The sequence below is a fragment of the Equus przewalskii genome, chromosome X, assembly GCF_037783145.1.
Source record: "Equus przewalskii isolate Varuska chromosome X, EquPr2, whole genome shotgun sequence".
NCBI lineage: Eukaryota > Metazoa > Chordata > Mammalia > Perissodactyla > Equidae > Equus > Equus przewalskii.
This window is the reverse complement of record NC_091863.1, coordinates 104,459,456-104,479,017: the sequence shown is the minus strand read 5'-3', so window position 1 is coordinate 104,479,017 and position 19,562 is coordinate 104,459,456. Positions and strand designations below refer to the sequence as shown.

General features: G+C 51.7%; 1 protein-coding gene across 15 annotated transcripts in view; it reads right to left on the bottom strand.

The window, feature by feature from the left end:
- BCORL1 (BCL6 corepressor like 1) overlaps window positions 1–19,562 on the bottom strand; it is a 60,304-nt gene that overhangs the window by 18,692 nt on the left and 22,050 nt on the right. For 9 of the 15 annotated variants that reach the window (XM_070604739.1, XM_070604744.1, XM_070604736.1 and 6 more), the window contains 6 exons: window positions 17,592–17,682; window positions 14,040–17,312; window positions 9,260–9,425; window positions 7,837–7,917; window positions 5,479–5,868; window positions 1,843–2,066 (listed from right to left, as the gene is read on the bottom strand). In XM_070604739.1, coding sequence (XP_070460840.1) covers window positions 1,843–2,066; window positions 5,479–5,868; window positions 7,837–7,917; window positions 9,260–9,425; window positions 14,040–17,312; window positions 17,592–17,682 — 4,225 coding nt within the window. Of the gene's footprint in view, window positions 1–804; window positions 959–1,842; window positions 2,067–5,478; window positions 5,869–7,836; window positions 7,918–9,259; window positions 9,426–14,039; window positions 17,313–17,591; window positions 17,683–19,562 lie in introns of those variants that run through there. The other 6 variants (XM_070604750.1, XM_070604747.1, XM_070604748.1 and 3 more) reach the window with 3 other exon arrangements.

Here is a 19,562-nt window from a genome sequence, read left to right as displayed (position 1 = left end):
CGCGCCCCCCCACCCTCCCCCCGCCTTGCTTCCCACTACAAAGCACCATGCCATGCGGGCAACTGGAGCAGGTGGTGGTGACTGGGAGAAAAAGAAAGGCGGGAGGGAGAAAGGGAGGCCCTGTGAAGGAACAAAACCTCTCCGGGAGGAACCTTCCAGCGGACACACTGCCAGGCAAAATAACCAGACAGAAGCATCAGCTTGTGTTGCTGAATGTCAGGCGGCCGGTCACCTTTGTGTGGGATGGAGCCATCTGAGTGTCTGAGGAGGAGCAGGGGGAAGGGGAGGGGGACGCCCACCTTTCGCCAGAGCTGCTCAGAGTTGCAGCCTTTCCTTGCCCAGCCGCGCCTCCCCCCAGGGTCTCCCAGAAACAGACAGAAGCCACCCATTCACAGGGTGGAGGCAAATGGAAAGGGAGGGGGCTCCAAGGGCAGCCAGGCCTGCTTCACATCCCAATTCTGTCACTCACGACCACCGAGCAACCTTGCACAAGTCCCTGAGCCTCAGTTTCCTCATAAAATGAGGACAACAGCACCTACCTCCAACAGCCACTGCGGGAATTGAGTGATCACGTGAATGGAGCCCTCAGCACAGACCAGACTTCCCTGCTCCTCCCCTGCCCCCTCTGGGGGTGGAAGGGAAGGGTCACTGCTACCCTGCCACTCCATACCTGCATCTCCTCATTCTTGCCTTGGCCTGAAGCTCGAGGATGTGCACCGACATCGGAGAGCATTTTACGGTTATCAAAGCCTTTCACGTCGATCGCCTCCTGTGTTCCCCCAAGCACCGTTGTGAGAGGGAAAGGACACAGAGTATCACCTCCATTTTTAAAGGGAAGGACATAGGCTTGAGTACCTTGTCTGATTTGGAAACAGGTTCCAGAATGCGGAAAGGAGGGAGAGAGAGTACCTGGGTCTCCCGCCTTTGCCAGCGCCACTCAGGGATCCCTGCTCTGGAGCTGGAAAGAGCCGTAAGAATCACAACCACCCAAAACAAGCCCAATATAACCTTTTGTGGGGGGTTGTCAATCACAAATACCTATTACAGGTATACATTTGAACCTGACGCTTCACTTCTCTCAAATGTACAGCTCACCCAGGAGGAGGACTATGTGGTTTTTTTGAATTGTACAGTGTGGAACCCAACACCAATGCCATGAACGTCAGACCCAAAGGAGATGACAATTCGGAACAGGGGTTCTAGGATTCTGGCCTGGCTACTGATTGGTGAGGGCCCACTTACCTGCTCCTCTGCCTCCATGAGAAGCAAAGGGCCTGGGGAGCAGGGGTGCGGAGGGGCAGCTGCCACCGGCCCAAGTGGAATTCCTTCAGGCCCACCCTCAAACAACCTGTGTCTGGACATCAACATCCTTGCTTCTAGAAGTTATCTTCCACCTTGACTGACTCAGAAAGCTCCCTCATTGGTTTCCAGTGAGTTAAGCCCAGACAAAAGCTTTTTGATTGGATGTTAACAAGCTATTCAGGCTAACCTCCTGCCATATTCTTTAACTCTTCCTTAACTCAGAGGAGATCCAAGGATGGTTGAGGAAGTCATCATGGGCCAGCCAAACCCTATAGTTAGCAAATGCTTATTGTTAGCTTCATGGGCCAAACTCTCTAGTTTGCAAATGCTTATTGTTAGCTTTAACTTGAGTTCCCATTCTTCAAATCTGCCCCCTAACCTTTCTAGAACTACTTTAAAATACCTTAATAAATATAGGTTAAGTCGATCCTCCCCACCCCTCACTCATTCACTCAGAGGACTGTGGACTGAGGAGCCTGTGGAAAGCCGGCCACTCTGGCCCATTCCCATGCCCTACCACTCCCCTCACTGGAAACGTACCTTTGCCTCTTCTGAGACGTTCGCCATGTGCTTGGTCTTGCACTTTCGTTTTCCTGATGGCTTTTCTGAATTTTCAAGGCAGGCTGGCTCCTCCAGGTTATTTGGGAGGAAACCATTTGGTGAATCCGAGATCCCCTGGGCTTTGTTGGGCAAGAGAAGGTTCCTGTTCCTCAGGCGGTGCTCCGAACTTTGGGAGGAAGTCTTCTGCTTACGCGCCTTTAAATCTGAAGGCAAGAAACAGGAAAGAATGGATGTAAGGGAAATGGAACACAGAAAAGCAACACCTTCCTCTAAGATGAATCAGACAACATTGGGGATTAGACTCTTAGTCAAAGTTGTGTAATTGTCACCTACCACTGTCCAGTGCGGCGCTTGGACACCGCCAAGTGTGGATTGCACTAAATGCGTCTCGAATGGACACTGTACTTCAACATCAAAGTCCCTCCTCTACAAGTAGGAGACAACTCTCAGCCCTGCCAGCAGGGGGCGGCCCATCTGGCTATCCCTAAGATGAGGGCAATTTTAAAAGGATTTCCCCAAGCCCAGAGCAAATCCAAACTTGCTTTTCAGCTTTTCTCCCACCCGCTTTGTCTCTTTCTCCACTCCAATATGAAAACAGTTCTGCTGAAGTGAAGTATGAAGTATACTGGTGTGGGGAGTAAATGGTAGAAGGCTTCCCTCATAACCTCAGCTCGACCCACCCAACTGCCCTGTCGGTCACTCTCCAAGGACACAAAGATCAAAGCCACAGAAACTTCCTGAAACCAGAAGGTGCCATGGGCCTGCTTAACTGGCCAATAATCGCAGAAACTTGCTGCCTTGCCTGGTTGGAAATCAAGTCACTGTAACACACTGGGCAACATCTCTAATTCGAGCCACAGCTCACTGAACAAAGCGCATTCTAATTTCAAGAAAGCCTGCTGGGAACTCTATTATCAAGAGCCTCAGTCCACAGTCCACAGGGTCAGTCCTAAACCCAATGTGTAGGGGGACAGACTGGGTTTACTCTTAGCTCTTAACATTAGTTTTACATGGCTTGGCCACCAGCTCTGTGATCGGCTGGAGGCAGGTCATAATCACCCTGAGCCTCAGTTTCCATGTTTGTAAAACAGGGAGAATATAATCCACATCACAGGACTGGAACCAGAATTAAATGAGGTAACATACACAAAACTCCTTTATAAAGTGTCATAAAGAGTAAGGCATCATTATCATGTTATCTAAGTGCAAGCTCTTCAGGTAGGGCCATGCCCATGTGTTCTTTATCTCCCCCATAGGACTGAGCAGCATGCCTAGCACATGGCAAAAGATCAGCATGTTTATAAAGTGACTAACTGAAGCCTAGGTTTCTCCAATTTGTGAAACGAGGGCATTGAGCAAGATCTAAGAGTTCTCAACTCACCTCCCCCAACTTTGACACCTGCTCCCACGTGTGACATCGCCAACAGCAAATCCAGCTGTGGGAGTCATCATTACAGTGTGAGGAACTGGCTAAAGGTTATGCACAGCTCTTAGAAGGCCAGCTGTCATACCACCCCTTTCTCCCAACTAGCCCCAACCCACTAGTGCGTCCCCACACCTGTCCAAGCACTGTTGTGCTAGATAGCTTCTAATGGCACTTCCAGCCAGAACATTCAAAACCACGGTTTTTGAGGCAACAAGTTCTGGCTAAGGCAAAAGAGGAAGGAACAGAGCTGTGCCTCATGAGGACCCCAGGAAACATGGGGAAGCCGTATTATAGCATTCACAGGAAAAGCAGCAGCCCCCGACCCCATTTACCCAGAGCAGGGCAGGCTCTGGAGTTTGTTCAGTTGTGGAGAAGCAAGTGCTTCATGGCAGCATGGAAAGGAACACAGAGTAGAGGCAGTAGGCGTGTGAGCGGAAGTGTGGCTCTTCCTATCCCCTCTGCAGGTCAAGAAGGGAGATACCCAAGCCCAGGACGAAAGGAAAGGTCATGAGGCTCAGACAGGAGCAAGGTGACCCGTCTAGTTTGGCCTCCACCTGACTCTCTGATGTCAACCTGAAAGATAGGTAGTAATAAGAGGTATCAGAGCCTTCTGAGAAGAGAGATGTTTTCCAGGCAATTCCTTCATGAAGATGTCACCATCAAATCTGAATGAAAGTGACTAGATGATGTGCCAAAGCCAAAAGCCTCAACTCAAAACCCTTAGACACACACGTGGAGGAACAATGGCCTACTTTCCAGCAACTGGAGCTGTCCCCAAATCAAAGAGGACACCTTGCTAAGCGGCGTTCTCCATGCTCCTGGAGGTGTTTAAGGAAAGCCACCTGTCAAGAGTGCTGTGGAGATATCTGCATGGGGTGGAAAACGAGACTAGGTAACCTCAAAGGTCCTTCTGGTTCCAGAAGCCAATAAGTTCCATAAGAAGCTTCTAAGCTTCTAGGAAACCAGCCCTCAATAGAGAACACTGGGGGTTACAAAAGCTCCACTTCATCCTAACACTCAGTGGCTGAGGCCAATGGCCTGACAACTCATTCCTGACCAATCCATTACAGCTCCGGCAGAAAAAAGGGAAAATTCTCCCTACTCTCTCACATAGTTGATGAAAGTGAGCTCAATTATTCTCTTAAGTGTAGGGATAGGTAGTGTATATATTCCTACTTAGACAGAGCTGGAGATGAGGTGTAGCCTTCTTTGCATTATAGCAAACACGGAATGTACTACCCACTCAGTACGCGGCTACTCAGTTTGCGCTAATGAGGAGACTGCAGACATTGACCAGCAGCTCAGGATGAACACATTATAGGAGACAATCAATTGTTGCTTCAAGGGCAAAGGTCAGACAGAGTGTTCTCACGGAACCCAGAGATAGGCTTTTTGCTCATCTAGAAATCCACTATAGGAATGGGCCTGAACAGTACTTAGTGGAACATACTGACATTGGCCTCGGTGACAGTCTGTGCCTTCATGATTATATATTATAGCATCTGACGTGGCCAAAGAAAGCCTGGTTTTCTCCTTGGGCTGCCTGCTTTTCCAACTCAGGTCCAACAAAAATGATGCCACCTCAGCCGAGCTCAAAGCTTCGCTGTGCCTCTTAAGAACCTTTGTGGCAGTAACCGAGAAAGCAGAGTTGTGCCCACTTCTACTTGAAGTTCTTCTTTGGGTTGAGGAAACCATTGTACTTCTTTTTAGCTTAGGGGCTGGAGGCGTCCCAGGACAGGCAGCCAATGCCTTCTTTCTTCTTGAACCCAGGATTCTAGGAGAGAGAACCCAACCTCCCAGGAGACTCAACTCCCTCAAGCCAACCAGAAAATTCCCTGGTATCGAGTTGTCCCACGCCAAGGATGTCACTGTGGCCTTGCCCACAGGTTCAGACTTTCATAAGAAATTGGAGGGCTTGGGCTTTCATGTCCTCAGCTCACCTGTAGGTCAGTCCAAACTCATTTCATCTCAACCCCAAGCCAAAACCTCGGGCCTGGAGTTGAGTGACCCCCTCTGGCAGCTGAAGCTCATAGCACCAGGTTTCTACGGGCGCAGAGGCCTTTGGCTGGCGTAGAGAAGGCAGAGATGGGGACACCCAAGATGCCTGAGGCTCCCCAGAAGCCAAAGTCTCTGTGTTGTGGGGACAGGTGACAGCAGCTCACTGGGGCAGCAGCGCCCGCTGGCCTTACCTGCTCTCCCTTTCCGCCGCTGCTCCTCTTCCTGCTCGGTCAGGTACTCCCCAGTCTGATATTTGCGGCTCTTCTGCCGTCTCCGTTTCTTCCTCTTCACCAGGCCCTCCTCCTCTTCTTCCTCCTCCTCCTCATTAGTGTCCCACATTTGCCGGGCAGCCTCTGTCCTCCAGGGCATTTCTCGGGCTCGCCACAGATGCCTGCGGCCCTGGTTCAGCAGAGTCTTGTCCTGGGCATGGTGGCTGCGATACTGGGTGTCCCGTTGGGTCTTTCTCACCTTTCGACGCTTAGCCGGGGTGGGGGTCACCTCCTCTTCCTCCTCTGTGGGGAAGACTTCCTGGCTTCCCATGTCACTGTCTGCCATACCAGCAAAGGAGCTACAGATGCTTCCTGTGGACGGGATGTACAGAGGACGGTCAGGTACCTCTTCAAAGGACAAAGAGTATGGTGTCGAAGCAAGTGCCCCGGATTAGGAGTCTGAAGGTCTGGGTTCAAGTTCAGGCTCTGCCCGTTATTAGCTGTACGCTCTGGGAAAGTTCCTTCACTTCCGTTTCCTCGTCTATGAAACAGGGATACTGTTCTCTGCCTTACTGACCTCACAGGACTGTTTTGAGGCTCAAATGAGAAAATGTGTCCAGAAGTGCTTTACAGAGTCCAACATATCACACAACTATCAAGTATCCAAACCACGCAGCCTTCCTCATCCATGTTGCCACGCCTCTTTAACTCCTTCCACAAACTCAGTGCTTACACCACAGCACCAAGCATCGCGTGAGGGGCAGGAGAGGGCCGCAGGTCCCTGCCCTTTGAGCAATCAGGGTTTACTAGAGGGTGAGGGAGGGTGGACTGGTGCCCTCACCCCTGCTCACTATGTCACCACCACTCTCACTGACAGAGCCACCCTGGACAAGCAGAATCATCACAAAAGAAGAGTCTCAGGAAAAGCAAAGCAAGGAGTCCCTTTCCTGTGACACAGCCTGGTTTAGCCCCACCCAAATGCTCCTGGCCAGGCCCTCTTCCCTTATATTGACCCCACCTCCTATTGAGTGGCCGAGAGTCCAGGGGTGGAGCTTTCTTCCTGGCACCTCCCCCTGCCCCACAGCAGCTGTTCCTCCCCACTAGGCAGGCACTTCCCCTCTTCTCCTCACCACCCCAGGACGATAGTAGCTTTCCTGTCCTCCTCTGCCACCTTGCCAAGAGGCCATTTTCCTCCCCACTCTTCCCTTCAACTCTGCTAACAACAAAAGTACAATCCTCAATTGGCCCAGGAGATCTGACATCTTCCTCAGAAGCAGCTGAGACACCAGCATCTTTCCCCCAAGGCCCAGCTATTTACTGGACGATCCCCAAACCCAGGGAGGTCAACAGAAGAAAGAAATGGTTCAAGGCAGACAGCGTGGCCCCTGACCAAAGCTTCAAGTCAGTGAGATCGCTTAAAGACAGCAAATAGCGAGCAAACTTTCCGTTATATAGACCAGGCAGGGAACGAAGTGTTCCGGTTAATCTAATATTCTGGTTAATACAGAATCACCATAGAGATCACACAAGGATCACCAATTTCCAAAGAATCAAATAAAGTACAATGTGTTTAACACTAAAATGAGACTGGCCATAACGTAATCGCTCTTTGATGATTCAGAGGACACTTCAGGATTTTGCGAGGCCTCCAGGCTATCATTACGATCCCCAATTACCACTGTGCTCTCATGTGCTGAGGTGCCAGTTAATAGAATGTCAGATAACTGAGTTTACACTGCGCCCCGCTTCCCCATTCTACCCACTCTGCATGGAAATCTGGGTGAACGGGGGCAACCATTTCCAGAGCTACGTACCAACATGGAGGCTAGCAGACAACAGTGGTGGCTGGAAATGGCTACCCATTTTTAGACACTGGGGGTTGACCAATATAAATTAAGGGGACCAAATGTGATTGTGCTGGCCATGATGACTCAATGACCATTTCTAATTTTGATGATGCCTGTCACATAGGGAACTAAGACAGAGGCCCAAAGGTTAAAGGTCCGTGCTGAGATTGGCCCCAATATTCATGAGATGCCAAAGGTTGGAGTAGAACCAGTTTTCCTGAGTGGCACAGGCCTTTCCTCTTTCCACCACTGGCTGCCAACAAGAGATGTCAAATCTCTGTTCTGAAAAGTTAAGCAAACAGTCCTAAAATCATGGGCCATGCCCTCCATCCCCACCCCGGGCTCTCTTGTCTCTGCAAGGAGCTGGGCATCTTGGCAAAGGGAATCAAATTCCCAACTCTCCACCTGGGCCGACGGCGAAATTGCTCTACCAGATTTCGACCTGTCTTCACAGAGAAGTACGAAGACGGGCCACGGCCTCGGACTCACTCACCAGACTGACTGCGTGTCCGCGTGCTCAGGACCACAGGGATGAAGTCACGGAAACTGCTCTTTGCTTTCTTCTCCAAGGAACCTGGAGTGATGTGTCATTTCGGGGCAGAAGGCAGAAACATCACAATCAGTCTAAGGACTGGAAAGCCTCACTGAGAGGCTCAGATGGAAAAATCAAGGGAGGGTTTGTGTTTTCCCTGGGTTACATTTATTAGCTCCCCTTATGCTGCTCTCACCTACGTATCTCTTTTAGAGAAGGAATGTTTCCCGGTGGTTTTCAAAAACTTGGAGTTGGGTCATTTTTGCTGACACCAAAAAAGGCAGTGCGTGGAATCGATTCTCCAGCAAGCCAGAAAGTAGAAGGCCTGGCTGCCTGTATGACTGCGAGGCTGTTGCACCTCCACAAAGTTATAACTGAGCTGGAGCAGGTCCCAGAGAAGGGCAATCTCGCTGAATCTTAGAGGATTGAGTGACACAGGGAGATGGGAGCAGGGAGTGGTGGACAGAAGGAAACTGCTATATAAGAACAGACTAGAAAGAAGCAGGTCACGTCAGATGAGCAAGGCCATGAACACAGGCTACTGTGGGCAGGAATACTTGGGCTTCTCTCTCTGATGAGGGTGCCAAGAAACTATTAGTGGCAGGGCCTACAGGTTAAGTACACACCTCCCCACCCCAAACATCCTGTGTATCCTTTAATAATAAGAGTTTAGGATTTCTCTTTTTTTTTTTTAAGTATGCCTTTTGGTGAGGAAGATTGGCCCCGAGCTAACATCTGTTGCCAATCCTCAAAGCCGGAGTACATAGTTCTATATCCTAGTTGTAGGTCATTCTAGTTCTTTCATGTGGGATGCCACCACAGCATGGCTTGGAGAGCACTGTGTAGGGCTGCACCCAGAATCTGAACAGGCGGACCCAGACCGCTGAAGCAGAGCATGCGAACTTAACCACTATGCCACCAGGCCAGCCCCCTGGGATTTCTTGAAACTCTGCTAGCTTGCTAGATAGCTATTAATTTTTAACTTTTTATAATGGAGTTTTCAAATATACCAAAGGTGGAGAAAACAGTGTAATGATCCCCCATTCTGCTGTTTTGGTCTCAATTGTCATTAAACCTGTTTCTTCTCTGAACCTAGACCCAGTGTAGAGTAATGGGCTGGCTATTCCGTTGTAGGACTGACTTTTGTCTGTCTGAAAACCATCTCCTTCAGCCTTCAGAAAGTGCCTTATTCTAGCAACCAGGGTGAGCAGAATAAGCCCCTTGTCCCTTCTCCCTTGCCTTTGATTTCAGAGGTGTCAATCAGATCTTCCTTCCATCATGAGGAAGTCTCACTTTTCTGGTCTGTCGTGGAGCCCCTCCCCCCAAGCCGCCATAGAAATCCCTCTGCAGCCCAGCCTGGAGGGCCAGGACCCGCAGAGCCTACCTTCCTCGTGGCCATCAGCTCGTTTTCCTGGAGACTGGGACTCCGGCTTTGTTGGCTTCCGGTGCTTGTGCTTTACCCTGACTCCATTGTGCTCTTTTCCTGAATCTGGAGCCCCCCTGGGGCTTTTCTTGGTAGGTTCCTGGGGGTCACTAGGCGGCTTCCGGCACTGTAGAGAGGTAGAGAGAGTCAGGACTGAGATCAGTTTCACTTCTGAAGATAGCTCACCTAATGTTGAGCCCTGTGCCCCGTTTCTGACACACGGACAGGAGCTGCCCAGGTGGGGGCCCGGGGGAAGGGGCCGCCTGCTGCCTTCCACAGCGGGCTACAGAGGCTTTTTTGGACTGAATCCAGCGCCCTAGTTAATCCCCATAGACATCCACATCCCATCATTTTAAACAGGTCTACAGAGTCTACATTCACAAGCTGAATAAACACCCCAAGCCACTTTAAAAGGTGCAAAGTCAGGCGCCATACTCTACATCCAAACAGCAGTAGCGAGCCGGGCAGAAGACAAACGTGTGTCTTCCGCAGGTTGGGTGACCACACTGTTGGAATCCCTCCACCGTGGGTACTGACACCACCGACTGAAGATAATTCTCAGCACAGGCCAACTCAAGAAAAATGGTCTATTTTCATGTATAACAATACCAGAAAACAGATTCAACTAAGGCAAGAAGAAAGGCACAGCACAGGAGCAATTCGAATCTCCCCATACTTACACAAGACACTTTCAGGGCCTGTTCAAGGCCCGGGCACTGTTATTAATCATGCCACTTTATACTCTGCCGCATTCTCAACTCTTCAAAATGCTCTCTTCTCTACTATTTTATTTGATCTTCCCAACAACCCTGAGAAGAAAGCTACTATCATCCCCATTGAACAGACAAGGAAACTGAGGCTCCAGGACAAGAGGTTAAATGATTTGTCCGGGGCAACACACAGCCCAAGGCATCCACTTGCTCAGGGGCTGCCACTTACCAGGCAGACCTGCAAGTTAGCTCATTTGGGCTTGCAGAGAGAAAGTGGCAGAGCTGGGACCAAGACCCAGGGCTCCTGGCTCCCAGCCCCGGCCTCTTCGTATCGGCTCTCATTCCCTCTCCTTTCCTACTTGTGTCCTCAACTGTTTATGCTCAGCCCACTCACACCTACTGCCCAGTGCATCAGATAGGCATGATGCTTGTGCCTGCACACCACAAGGACACTCTCGGCCTAACAGTCACATATTCTCACAAGCTTTGAGGTCTCTCGAAGCCATTAAACAAGACATAGGGCAAGGTAGGGATTTCCAGTATTCTAGTATCCAGGGAGTGCAGAATAAGAAAACGTTTTAACAATCAAAGCAGGCCCAAAGAAGAACTGTCTCCCCCCAAGCACATCCACACACCATCTTCTTAAGGTTATCAGTGTCCAGCTTCAGCTTAGGGGATGGCAGATACCTCATTGACGGAACATCTTCTGGGGTGTGGGGGGAGGGAGAGAGTGTGTCTCGATTCTGCAGAGACAGGGAGTCTCCGCTCCCCATCGAATTCCAGGGACTCGGACTATCCCATGACCTCCTCCCGCTCCATATTCAGCAGAAGGCTGAGCTTAAAATTCAAGTTCAGCTTGTTGCCACTTCCTACAAACCAAAGTGTGAGGAGAAAGAATCGGGGAAGAAAGAGGAAGATGGGGGAGTGCTTCGTAAAGTCTGACCTTCAGGTATGGCAGGAGAGAAACCACTTTAAGTCAAGGTGAATGAAGTTCAACGCACATAAATTTGAACATGTCCTATTTATTTCTGAATATCATTTTTAGCTGGCTCTCAAGTACAGATCATTAACTTTTACTTCCCAAGATAGACAAAAACAAGTAAAACAGAACATCTAGAAGGGATTTCTGTCTGTATCTTCTGCAAAGGCAGCACTGAGAGTAAAAATATATTGTACACTCCAACTTGGGCAAAAAGTTGGGAGGGTGGGGAGACCGCGGAAGACAAATGTTCCAGTTAACAGAGTTTTCAAAGGTTTTCCAAAGGACAAGTAGACAGGAAGATACACCCAACACCAGACGGAGAACTCTGCTGATGATTCAGAAGGCCCTTCAGGATTCCACAAGGCCTGGGGGCAGGTGGCGCTGGAGACTGGAGACTATTCTGTTCTTGGCCAGACCCTTGAAAGGGGCTGTTTGGAATTAACCCTTCATCTTAGTTTGCTTGCCAATGGTTTCTTTCTCAGAGAAACACAAGAAGAGGAAGATCTAAATTGTTTGGTCTCTCGAAAAATGAACATTTACTAAATCATTACAGGCAGTCGCTAAGGGCTGCTTCCAGGCCTCTGATCCTGTAACTTTATTGTCTGCCCCGTGCATCTGTCAGAGGGCCCAGGGAACTGTTCTCCTAATACAGGAAGGGGCATGCCTGCCTGTTACTGAGTCATCTGCAAGACATAAGCTCCATGAGGGCAGAGACCACGTCTATTTTGTTGGCAACACTCACAATAACAGCAGCAGCCAGGAACACTGAGCACTCACTATGTGCTAGGCACTGTTCTAAACGTTTACATATAATCACCTCATTTAGTCTTTTTTAACATAGGCTTTGTTGACATATAATTTATTGAGATACAGCGCACAATTCATTTATTTAAGTTTACAATTCAATTGTTTTTCGTACAGTCATAGAGTCATGTAACTATCATCACTATCTAGTTCCAGAACTTTTTCATCACCCCAAATGGAAACCCTGTACCCATTAAGCCGTCACTCCCCAATTCCCCATCCCCTCCAGCCTTAGGCAACCACTAATCTACTTTTTGTCTCCGGCGATTTGCCCATTCTGGACATTTCACATCATCATCTCATTAAATCTTTATAAGCCGTATAAGTAGGCACTACTATTGTCTCATTGTACAGATGAGGAAACTGAGGGCCAGAGGGATTAAGTAACTTGACCAATTATCACACAGCTTGGAAGAAGTAGAGCCAAGATTCAAACTCAGGCACTGGACCTGGCTCCAGAGAGCACACTCCTCATCAAAATGCTGGGCCATCCTCCTGAAGATGGATTCCCACTGCCTGGGAGAGACTGGCATGTAGTAGCTGATCAACAAATGCTTGCTAAGTGGTCAGCGAAACAGCAATACACAAGGAGAGTGGGAGATAGTGTGGCATAGCTGAAGATGAACATGAACTTTGGAGCCAGTGAGCCCGGAGTTTGAGTTCCAGTTCTGCCATTTAACAGCTGTATAACTTTGGGTAAGTCACCCACTCAGTCTGTTTCCTTCATTTTCTTATCTGTAAATTGGGTATAACCTTAACTTCATAGGGTATTGTAAGGATTAAGTTAAATAACATATGTAGGAAGCACTTGGTATATAGTAGGAGTTCGACAAATGGTAACAACTATAACAACATGAGTTATTATATTCTTAGTACCACCAAGGGCAGATCGCATTTACCTGAGCAAATGCTATAAATATGCTCTCCTACGTCATGACCTATGTTCTGACTTGGCATGTCTCTGCCATACAGAGGGGGCTGTGAGGTCACTGAGAAAAACCCACCCAAACTCTATCCCTGGGGTTCTTTTTTTTTCTTTTTAAGATTTTGTTTGTCCTTTTTCTCCCCAAGAGCCCTGGTATATAGTTGTGCATTTCTAGTTGTGGGTCCTTCTAGTTGTGGCATGTGGGATGCCGCCTCAGCATGGCCTGATGAGCGGTACCATGTCCACGCCCAAGACTCGAACTGGCGAAACCCTGGGCCGCCGAAGCAGAGCACGCAAACTTAACCACTTGGCCACGGGGCCGGCCCCTCCGTGGGGTTCTTAACCTGGAGTCCACGGGTGGGTTTTGGGAAGGAGGTGGGTCCACGAACCTCCTGAAATGACTGGCAAAATTCTGAGGTCATGTTTCTGGAGACAGGGTCCACAGCTCTCATCAGCTCCTCAAAGCGTTTTACAGTCCAAAAAAGATTAAGAGCTTCTGCCACAAAGAAATTCATGGTGCTCCAGCTAGAAAGTTACTCGTTAGTGTATATCAACATCCAATTTGAAGACTTGTTAACATAACTTCAAATTAATCCAAATTTGGAATAAGCCCTATCCTCAACTGCTTCAAGAATCTCCTTGGATCACCAGTGGCCTCTGGATCCCCTCTAGAGGACCACTGGATTCAAGTGGAGTCCTCCGGCCCACCTTTTTGCCTAGAACTCTGGCACCATCCTTAGCCTATTAAGAACCCAGACCCAGATGCCCACATGCCTTGCACACCAAGTTCCCAGTGGGCTGAAACCCAAAGCTGCCACCCCAAGCATGAGGCAGGAGGAAACGGGTGGATGAGCCCAGAAGCCAAACTGGCTCTGGCCCCACAAAACTCCAAGCAAATCCTGAGCAGGCTCTCCCAGTGGTCAGAGAACAACCCTGGCAAAGGCCCCTTCCCTCCCTAGGCCCCAGGTTTTCAAGGCCGACGGCAGTCTCAAAAAAGGAAGAGGAAGAATTGTTCTGCAGGGAAGGGCCTGTTATTAATTGATTTCCCTCACCGATACCTTCTTCCGCTTTCCAACCTCATCTGGGACAATGGATTCCCTAGCCTCAGGGACCGAATCATTTCCCACATCCTACAAAATACAAGCCAGCCCCTCCCCATGTGCAAACACCATATATGGAGAATATGACTAAGATAAGGGACAGCAGGTCATTATTCACATTACACAAGCCTTCCAATCAGTTGGGTTCACAGAGCTACTCAAGAATGCCATCACGTCACAGGTTGACCGGCCCTGCTCTCAACCTCTGCCCGGCACTCACCTTGGGTCCGTGAGAACTCCGGACTATGGCCTTGGCTTGTGGCTGTGGCTCCTCACCATCCTTTTCTTTGCTACACTTCATTTTCTTGGGTGGCAGAGATTCAGTCACCCCATCGGTCACCACCGAGTCTGGCTGCCACTTGTTCTTGCAAGCAAAGACGCCTATGCTTTCCTGTTTCACTCGAGCCTGCCCGGCCTTACTCCGAACTTCAGCTTGGCCCCGCTGGGGAGCTGCTGGGAGGCCATCGGCCCGGAAGCAGGTGGCTAAATTGAAGACCACATCACCGTCCACCTTCTCCATTTTCACCCGCCCCAGGTCCACCTGGCTTCCAAGCTGTGAAAGCTCTGTGCTGGAGCCCCTCTTGCCGCTCGGGACCACATCCAAGATAAGTTCCTTGGGGCGGCTGTCATGAGGTAGCAAAGGCAGCTCGGGCATCTTGCGCAGGTTCTGGGGGGTGGCCAGGACCAGCTCATGGGACATGTAGGTGGCCAGCACTTGGTTCTTAGGCTTTGTGTCTCCTGCCAGCTTCAGACCACAGGCCCCCTGGGGGCCTTCCATCTTAGGAGTGCCATCAGGGCAGAGGTGGCTCTCTGATTCCTCAGGCCCCTGATTCACTCTGATGTCCCCACCGCTAGGCTGAACTGACAGCGCCAGGGTCCCTGTCTGAGGGCTGAGAGTCAGGAGGACAGGGTTGACTTGTTCTTCGTAAGGCTTGGCAGCAATCCGGCAAGTTTTATTCTTTGTGCCAGTGTCCTGCTCTGGAGCAAAGGGGCCCCCAGGCCGTGGTTGCCCCTCAGGAAGTCCATGCACAGCTTCACTGGGGCCAAGAGAGGGCACACCAGAAAACTCAGAAACAACGCTGGTGGGCTTGATGGGCACCCCCTGACTGGGGGTCAGCTGCCCCGCACTGGAAATGCCAATGGAAAGCAGAGACGCTTGGTGGTATGGTGACCAGCCAACAGGCAGGACCTGGGTGCTGGTGGGTTTCCCGTTGACTGAACACCGTGGGTAAATATTTGCTGGCCCTGTGGGCTTCCACAGAGAGAGCTCCTTGGTTTGGCATCCAGGCAGCCCAGGGGCGATGCGGGCTGGAGTGTAACGTTTGACTGTGCTTGGCTGTCCCTCAGTCCCAGCCTGGCTGCCCTTTTTGCCACAGGGGGCACCGGTGCTCTTAGGCTCTCCTTGATCGATGATGGAGATGGGCTCCTGCTTGGGGAGGTGGCGGGGGTCTCGGGTGAGGCCCAGGTTGGGGTCTTTGTTCAGCAGCAGGGAGGCAGGCACTGGGTTGGCCACTCCCACGTAGGTGCCAGGAATGGTGCTGATCAACGCAGTTGAGTTCTTCACCCAGGTGCTTGGGTCCCCATTTCTCACAATCTCAGGAAAGATGACAAAGGGAGAGGAAGTGGAGCCCAGGCATGAGGTGACATTGCTGCTGGCAGCCTGGGTTGTGCGCTGAGACCTAGATAGGACTGTGGAGAGGAGGGCCTTGCTGCTGGTGTGCACAGGGGTCAACACAGGCATGGGGGGTGTCTTGCGTTGGTTCGGCAATGGAAGCTTCTGGCGGTTGGACTTGGAGGAGAGGTCGAGGGGCATCTCGCTGCACTCGGGTGGAGAGGCCATCTCTCGCTCCAGCTGTGGAGGTGACTTGAGGGGAGAAAAGGTGACAGAAGTCCCTTCTGTTTGCTGCTCGGTGCCACCTGGCATCTTGGCGGGGTGCGGTGGGGCGGAGCTCACACTGGGGGCTGGCAGCAAAGGTTGTGGAGTTGGAAGCACCTTGGCAGAAGCGGTAGAGAGGGAAGTATCTGCCAAAGGCCCAGAGACCCCATCTGGCGCAGGCTGGGTGCTGGTGCTGCTGGATGGGGAAGCACAGGGAAGCCTGTTCACCTCCAGAGAGACCAGCTTGGAATCTGAAGTCAGAGGCCGGGCCACAGAAAATGCATATGGGTAAGACCGTAGCTCTGGGGAGGCCAGAACACCAGGGAGACACCTGTCCTGCAGGTAGGATGGCAGGACAGGGAGTGTAAGAGTGGAAGAGACCCCCAGGGTGGTTGGCAGTGTGGCCACACTGAGTGGCTGCCCACAGCTTGGAGGCGGGATATATACCAGCGGCTGGCTCGGGGTCAGTACTGTCCCTGGCTGAAAGGACAGGGGGACTTTTTGCATAGCTGGTGCCTGAGCTGCAGGAAAACACACTCGACTCAAACTAAAGGAGGCTGAGATGGGTGCAGAGGTGGGAATAGCAGTTGGTGTGGCAGCCGGCATGGGCGTGGGGGCTGGAGTAAAGATTGGGGCTGGGGTGGGTGCAGGCACTGGCGTAGGAGCAAAGGCAGGGATGAGGGTGGGGGTAGAAGGAGGGCCAGAAGATGGGGTTGGGGTAGGCATCGGCACTGACGGAGGGGCGGGAGCTGCTGGAGGTGTGGATGCCGGCATGGGAGCCAGAACTGGAGTGGGGACAGGCGCAAGGACCAGGGTCGGAGCCGAAGGGGGCACAGGAGCTTGGATCAGAGCCAAGGGAGGAGCTGAAACTGGGACTGAGATGGGGGTAGGGGCTGGAGCCGACAGGGGAACGGGGCCGGAGGGGGGAGCAGAAGCTGGTACGGGCACCAGGACTGAGGCAGAAACTGAAAGGGGGTTCGAATCAGAGATGAGTGTGGGCACTGATGGTGGTGCCGGAGCCAGAGCCGGGACTGGTGCTAAGGGAGGGGAAGGAGCCGGAACCGAAGTGGCAACCTGGACAGGAACTAGCCCAGAATGGGGCACCGGGGCGGGAACGGAGAGGGGAACCTGGAATTGATCCGGAACAGATGGGGGGACAGAGGCCGAACTGGGAGCAGGGGGGCAGATGGGAGCTGGCAGCGGACTGAAGTTGGTGGTAACCAGAGGCAGGGTTCCCTCCACAGGGACTCCAGTTCCGAGAGTTGCCAAAATGAAAGTATTCTTCTCCCCGACACCGTGCCGAGAGTCCAAGGCCTTTACCCCAGCTGGTGAGCAGTCTACCTGTTTGCTCATTTGGGTGCTGAGGGGAGTCCAGGAGGAGTCGGCCCTGCTGCTGCTGGCCTCAGTGCTGTCAGCAGCGGGAGGCTTGAGCCCGTCTCCTGGGCTGCTCAGTGGCACCAAGAGGCCTTCAGCCTCTGCCACATTCCCAGCATAGTCCATTTTTGGCTGGGGGTCGTCAGGCTTGTCCTCTGACTTGTGCCCAAGTTTTTCTGTTGCACTGCCATCTGGGTCTGCCCCCCGGGCATTGCTGCCACTTCCAACTGCTGTGAGCTCCACCTGCAACGACAGAGCAGCATGCCCATCTTAGCTGGCTCTCTGTGGATGCTACAAGTGTCCCAAGGCCCGGGAGAGGCGACTGCTGGTCCTCTTTGCCACTCGACCAACCACGTCTCGGAAGAAGCAAAGAGAAGCTGGCCAATTTCTGTCTCACATACAGCAACTCCTGGGAAATACCCTGGCCCTTCCTGCTCCCTTTCTTGGGATGGCAGGCTGGGCATGTCACCCAGGCAGTTCAGCTCCACCCTTAAGCGGGTGGCATGTGGCTCCTTTCCTTACCTTGGAAAAACTGCTGCTGACACAAAACTCCTGAGATCCAAAGCGCTGGCAGTCACCTGTCGTGGACTCCTCATCAGAAAGAGGTGCTCTTCTAGCATGGGAGACACAACCAGAGAAGGGCCATGAGGCCTAGTCTTTGGGCCACCGCCACCTTCCCCAGAATGTCCCCTGCCTGCCTGGGTTCCCATAAAATCTTCCCGTCTCACTTCCCTTGGTCGCTTGGGGGAAATCAGAAGGAACTTGGGGGTCCAGGTCACAAACCGGAGCCTCCACACTCAGCTTTGCAAGTTCCTGCAAAGGAGCCCGATCTGACTCGACCCTCCTCCTTGGGCCATGGATCTTGTTTTCTAGGGCTCTCGCCAGGAGTGTGGAGAACACCACAGCATCTTTGCCTTATTGCCTGAGCTTACCCATCAAGGTGGCCATCCAGGAGGTAGTGGGCATTGCCAAAAGGGGAGAGGTGAATCACAGACGATCTCAAAAGGCATGCAAACTGCTTTTCTCTTAAATGGGATCTTATTTTAAGTCTATATGGGAAGCTGGCTGCAGCGCCATAAGGGTAACCCTTTTCTAAGACAAATAACCACCTCCATTGCATTTCATGTTCTAAATCTGAATCATCACCTATTCACCTGCTGGGCTTGCCTAGAGCAGATACACATTTATTAGCACACGTAATGGTACTGATTCGAGGCCACCAGGTCACTGGGTGCTAAGGGGCATCTCCAAGGCATGACTTCTTTCCCCTCAGGGAGCCTCCTCCCGTTTTCTAGAGTTCCACCAGCTTCCAGCCAGTGCCCTCCCTCCTACCCTTCTACCCATGCCTGCATCCCGCCCCTGGCCAGCTCCCCACTCTCCTCTTGGTCTCCCAGTGCCACCGCATTCTCTCCCATCCCAAAGAGAGGCCTTCAAGGCCACAGACCCCAAAATCAATTTGGTACATTGCAGAGGGAAGGGCTCCAGGCCAGAGAGTTGAGTCTCAAAGGAGGAAAACTCAACTGTACCCCCATCTGCTCAAAGTCTTCTCCAAATTTTGGGTAAGAATCTTAGAAAATGGTAGATCCTGACCAAAAAAAAAGAAAAAAACAGGTCAGACTAGGAGGGCAAAGTTGAAGAGAAGAAAACACCGACTGGAAGTTTGGTATTCTGAATACAGCAAGAACGGCCCACTGTCTGTCCTAGGGAAGACACCTGTGGGGCAGGAGTCGGGGTGAGAGGGACCAGTGGAAGGTCTGGGTGCAAGATGAAAGCTCTAGGAGAAGTGCTGCGGGGCGGCTCCCGTGGGGCAGAGCACAGGAACGCTCTGCACACCTCTGGGAAGGCATCGGCCTGGGGTTCGCCCCCCTTTTCCAGGGCCTCGCCCTGAGCTCTGTGACAGCCCAGGAAGAAGCCAGCATGGCCTCATCAGGGTGCCCAAAGGGCAGTGAGGGGGCCTGCAGCCAACCCCATAAGAACAGGGAGGGCCCTGCTAATTCCCTCCCTCCCACTGGAACAGGCACGGACTCCAAAATTCTACCTAGCCAAGAGAAGCAAAAAAGCCAAGGGGATCACAGCGGGCCTCTCCCCGTCTTCTCAGGGCTCCAGAAGGGGCTAACGGGGTGGCATGGGCTTATTCCCTTTAAAAGGCAGCTAGGCTGACAGAAGTGGGAGGGTCCCACTGCTGGCAACAACTGTGAGTGGCAAACACAACCAATCATAAGGACAGGCAAGGGCTGGAGACTCAGTCAAGGTCTCAGGGAAGGGGAGGAAGGGGGACCTGAGGCAAAGGGAAAACACACTTTGACATCAACTCCTGAGAGACAGGAAAAGTAAGACCTATACCCAGCCTTGGACCAGGGAGAAGCGTGCTCCAACTAGACTGGCCAGGGAGGATTTGGGGGAAGGATGGTGGTGAGGGGAAACAAGCAGCAGTGCACCCCCCTTCACCAACCCCACATGAGGGGCCACAGACGGAAGACGCTATTTATTTAT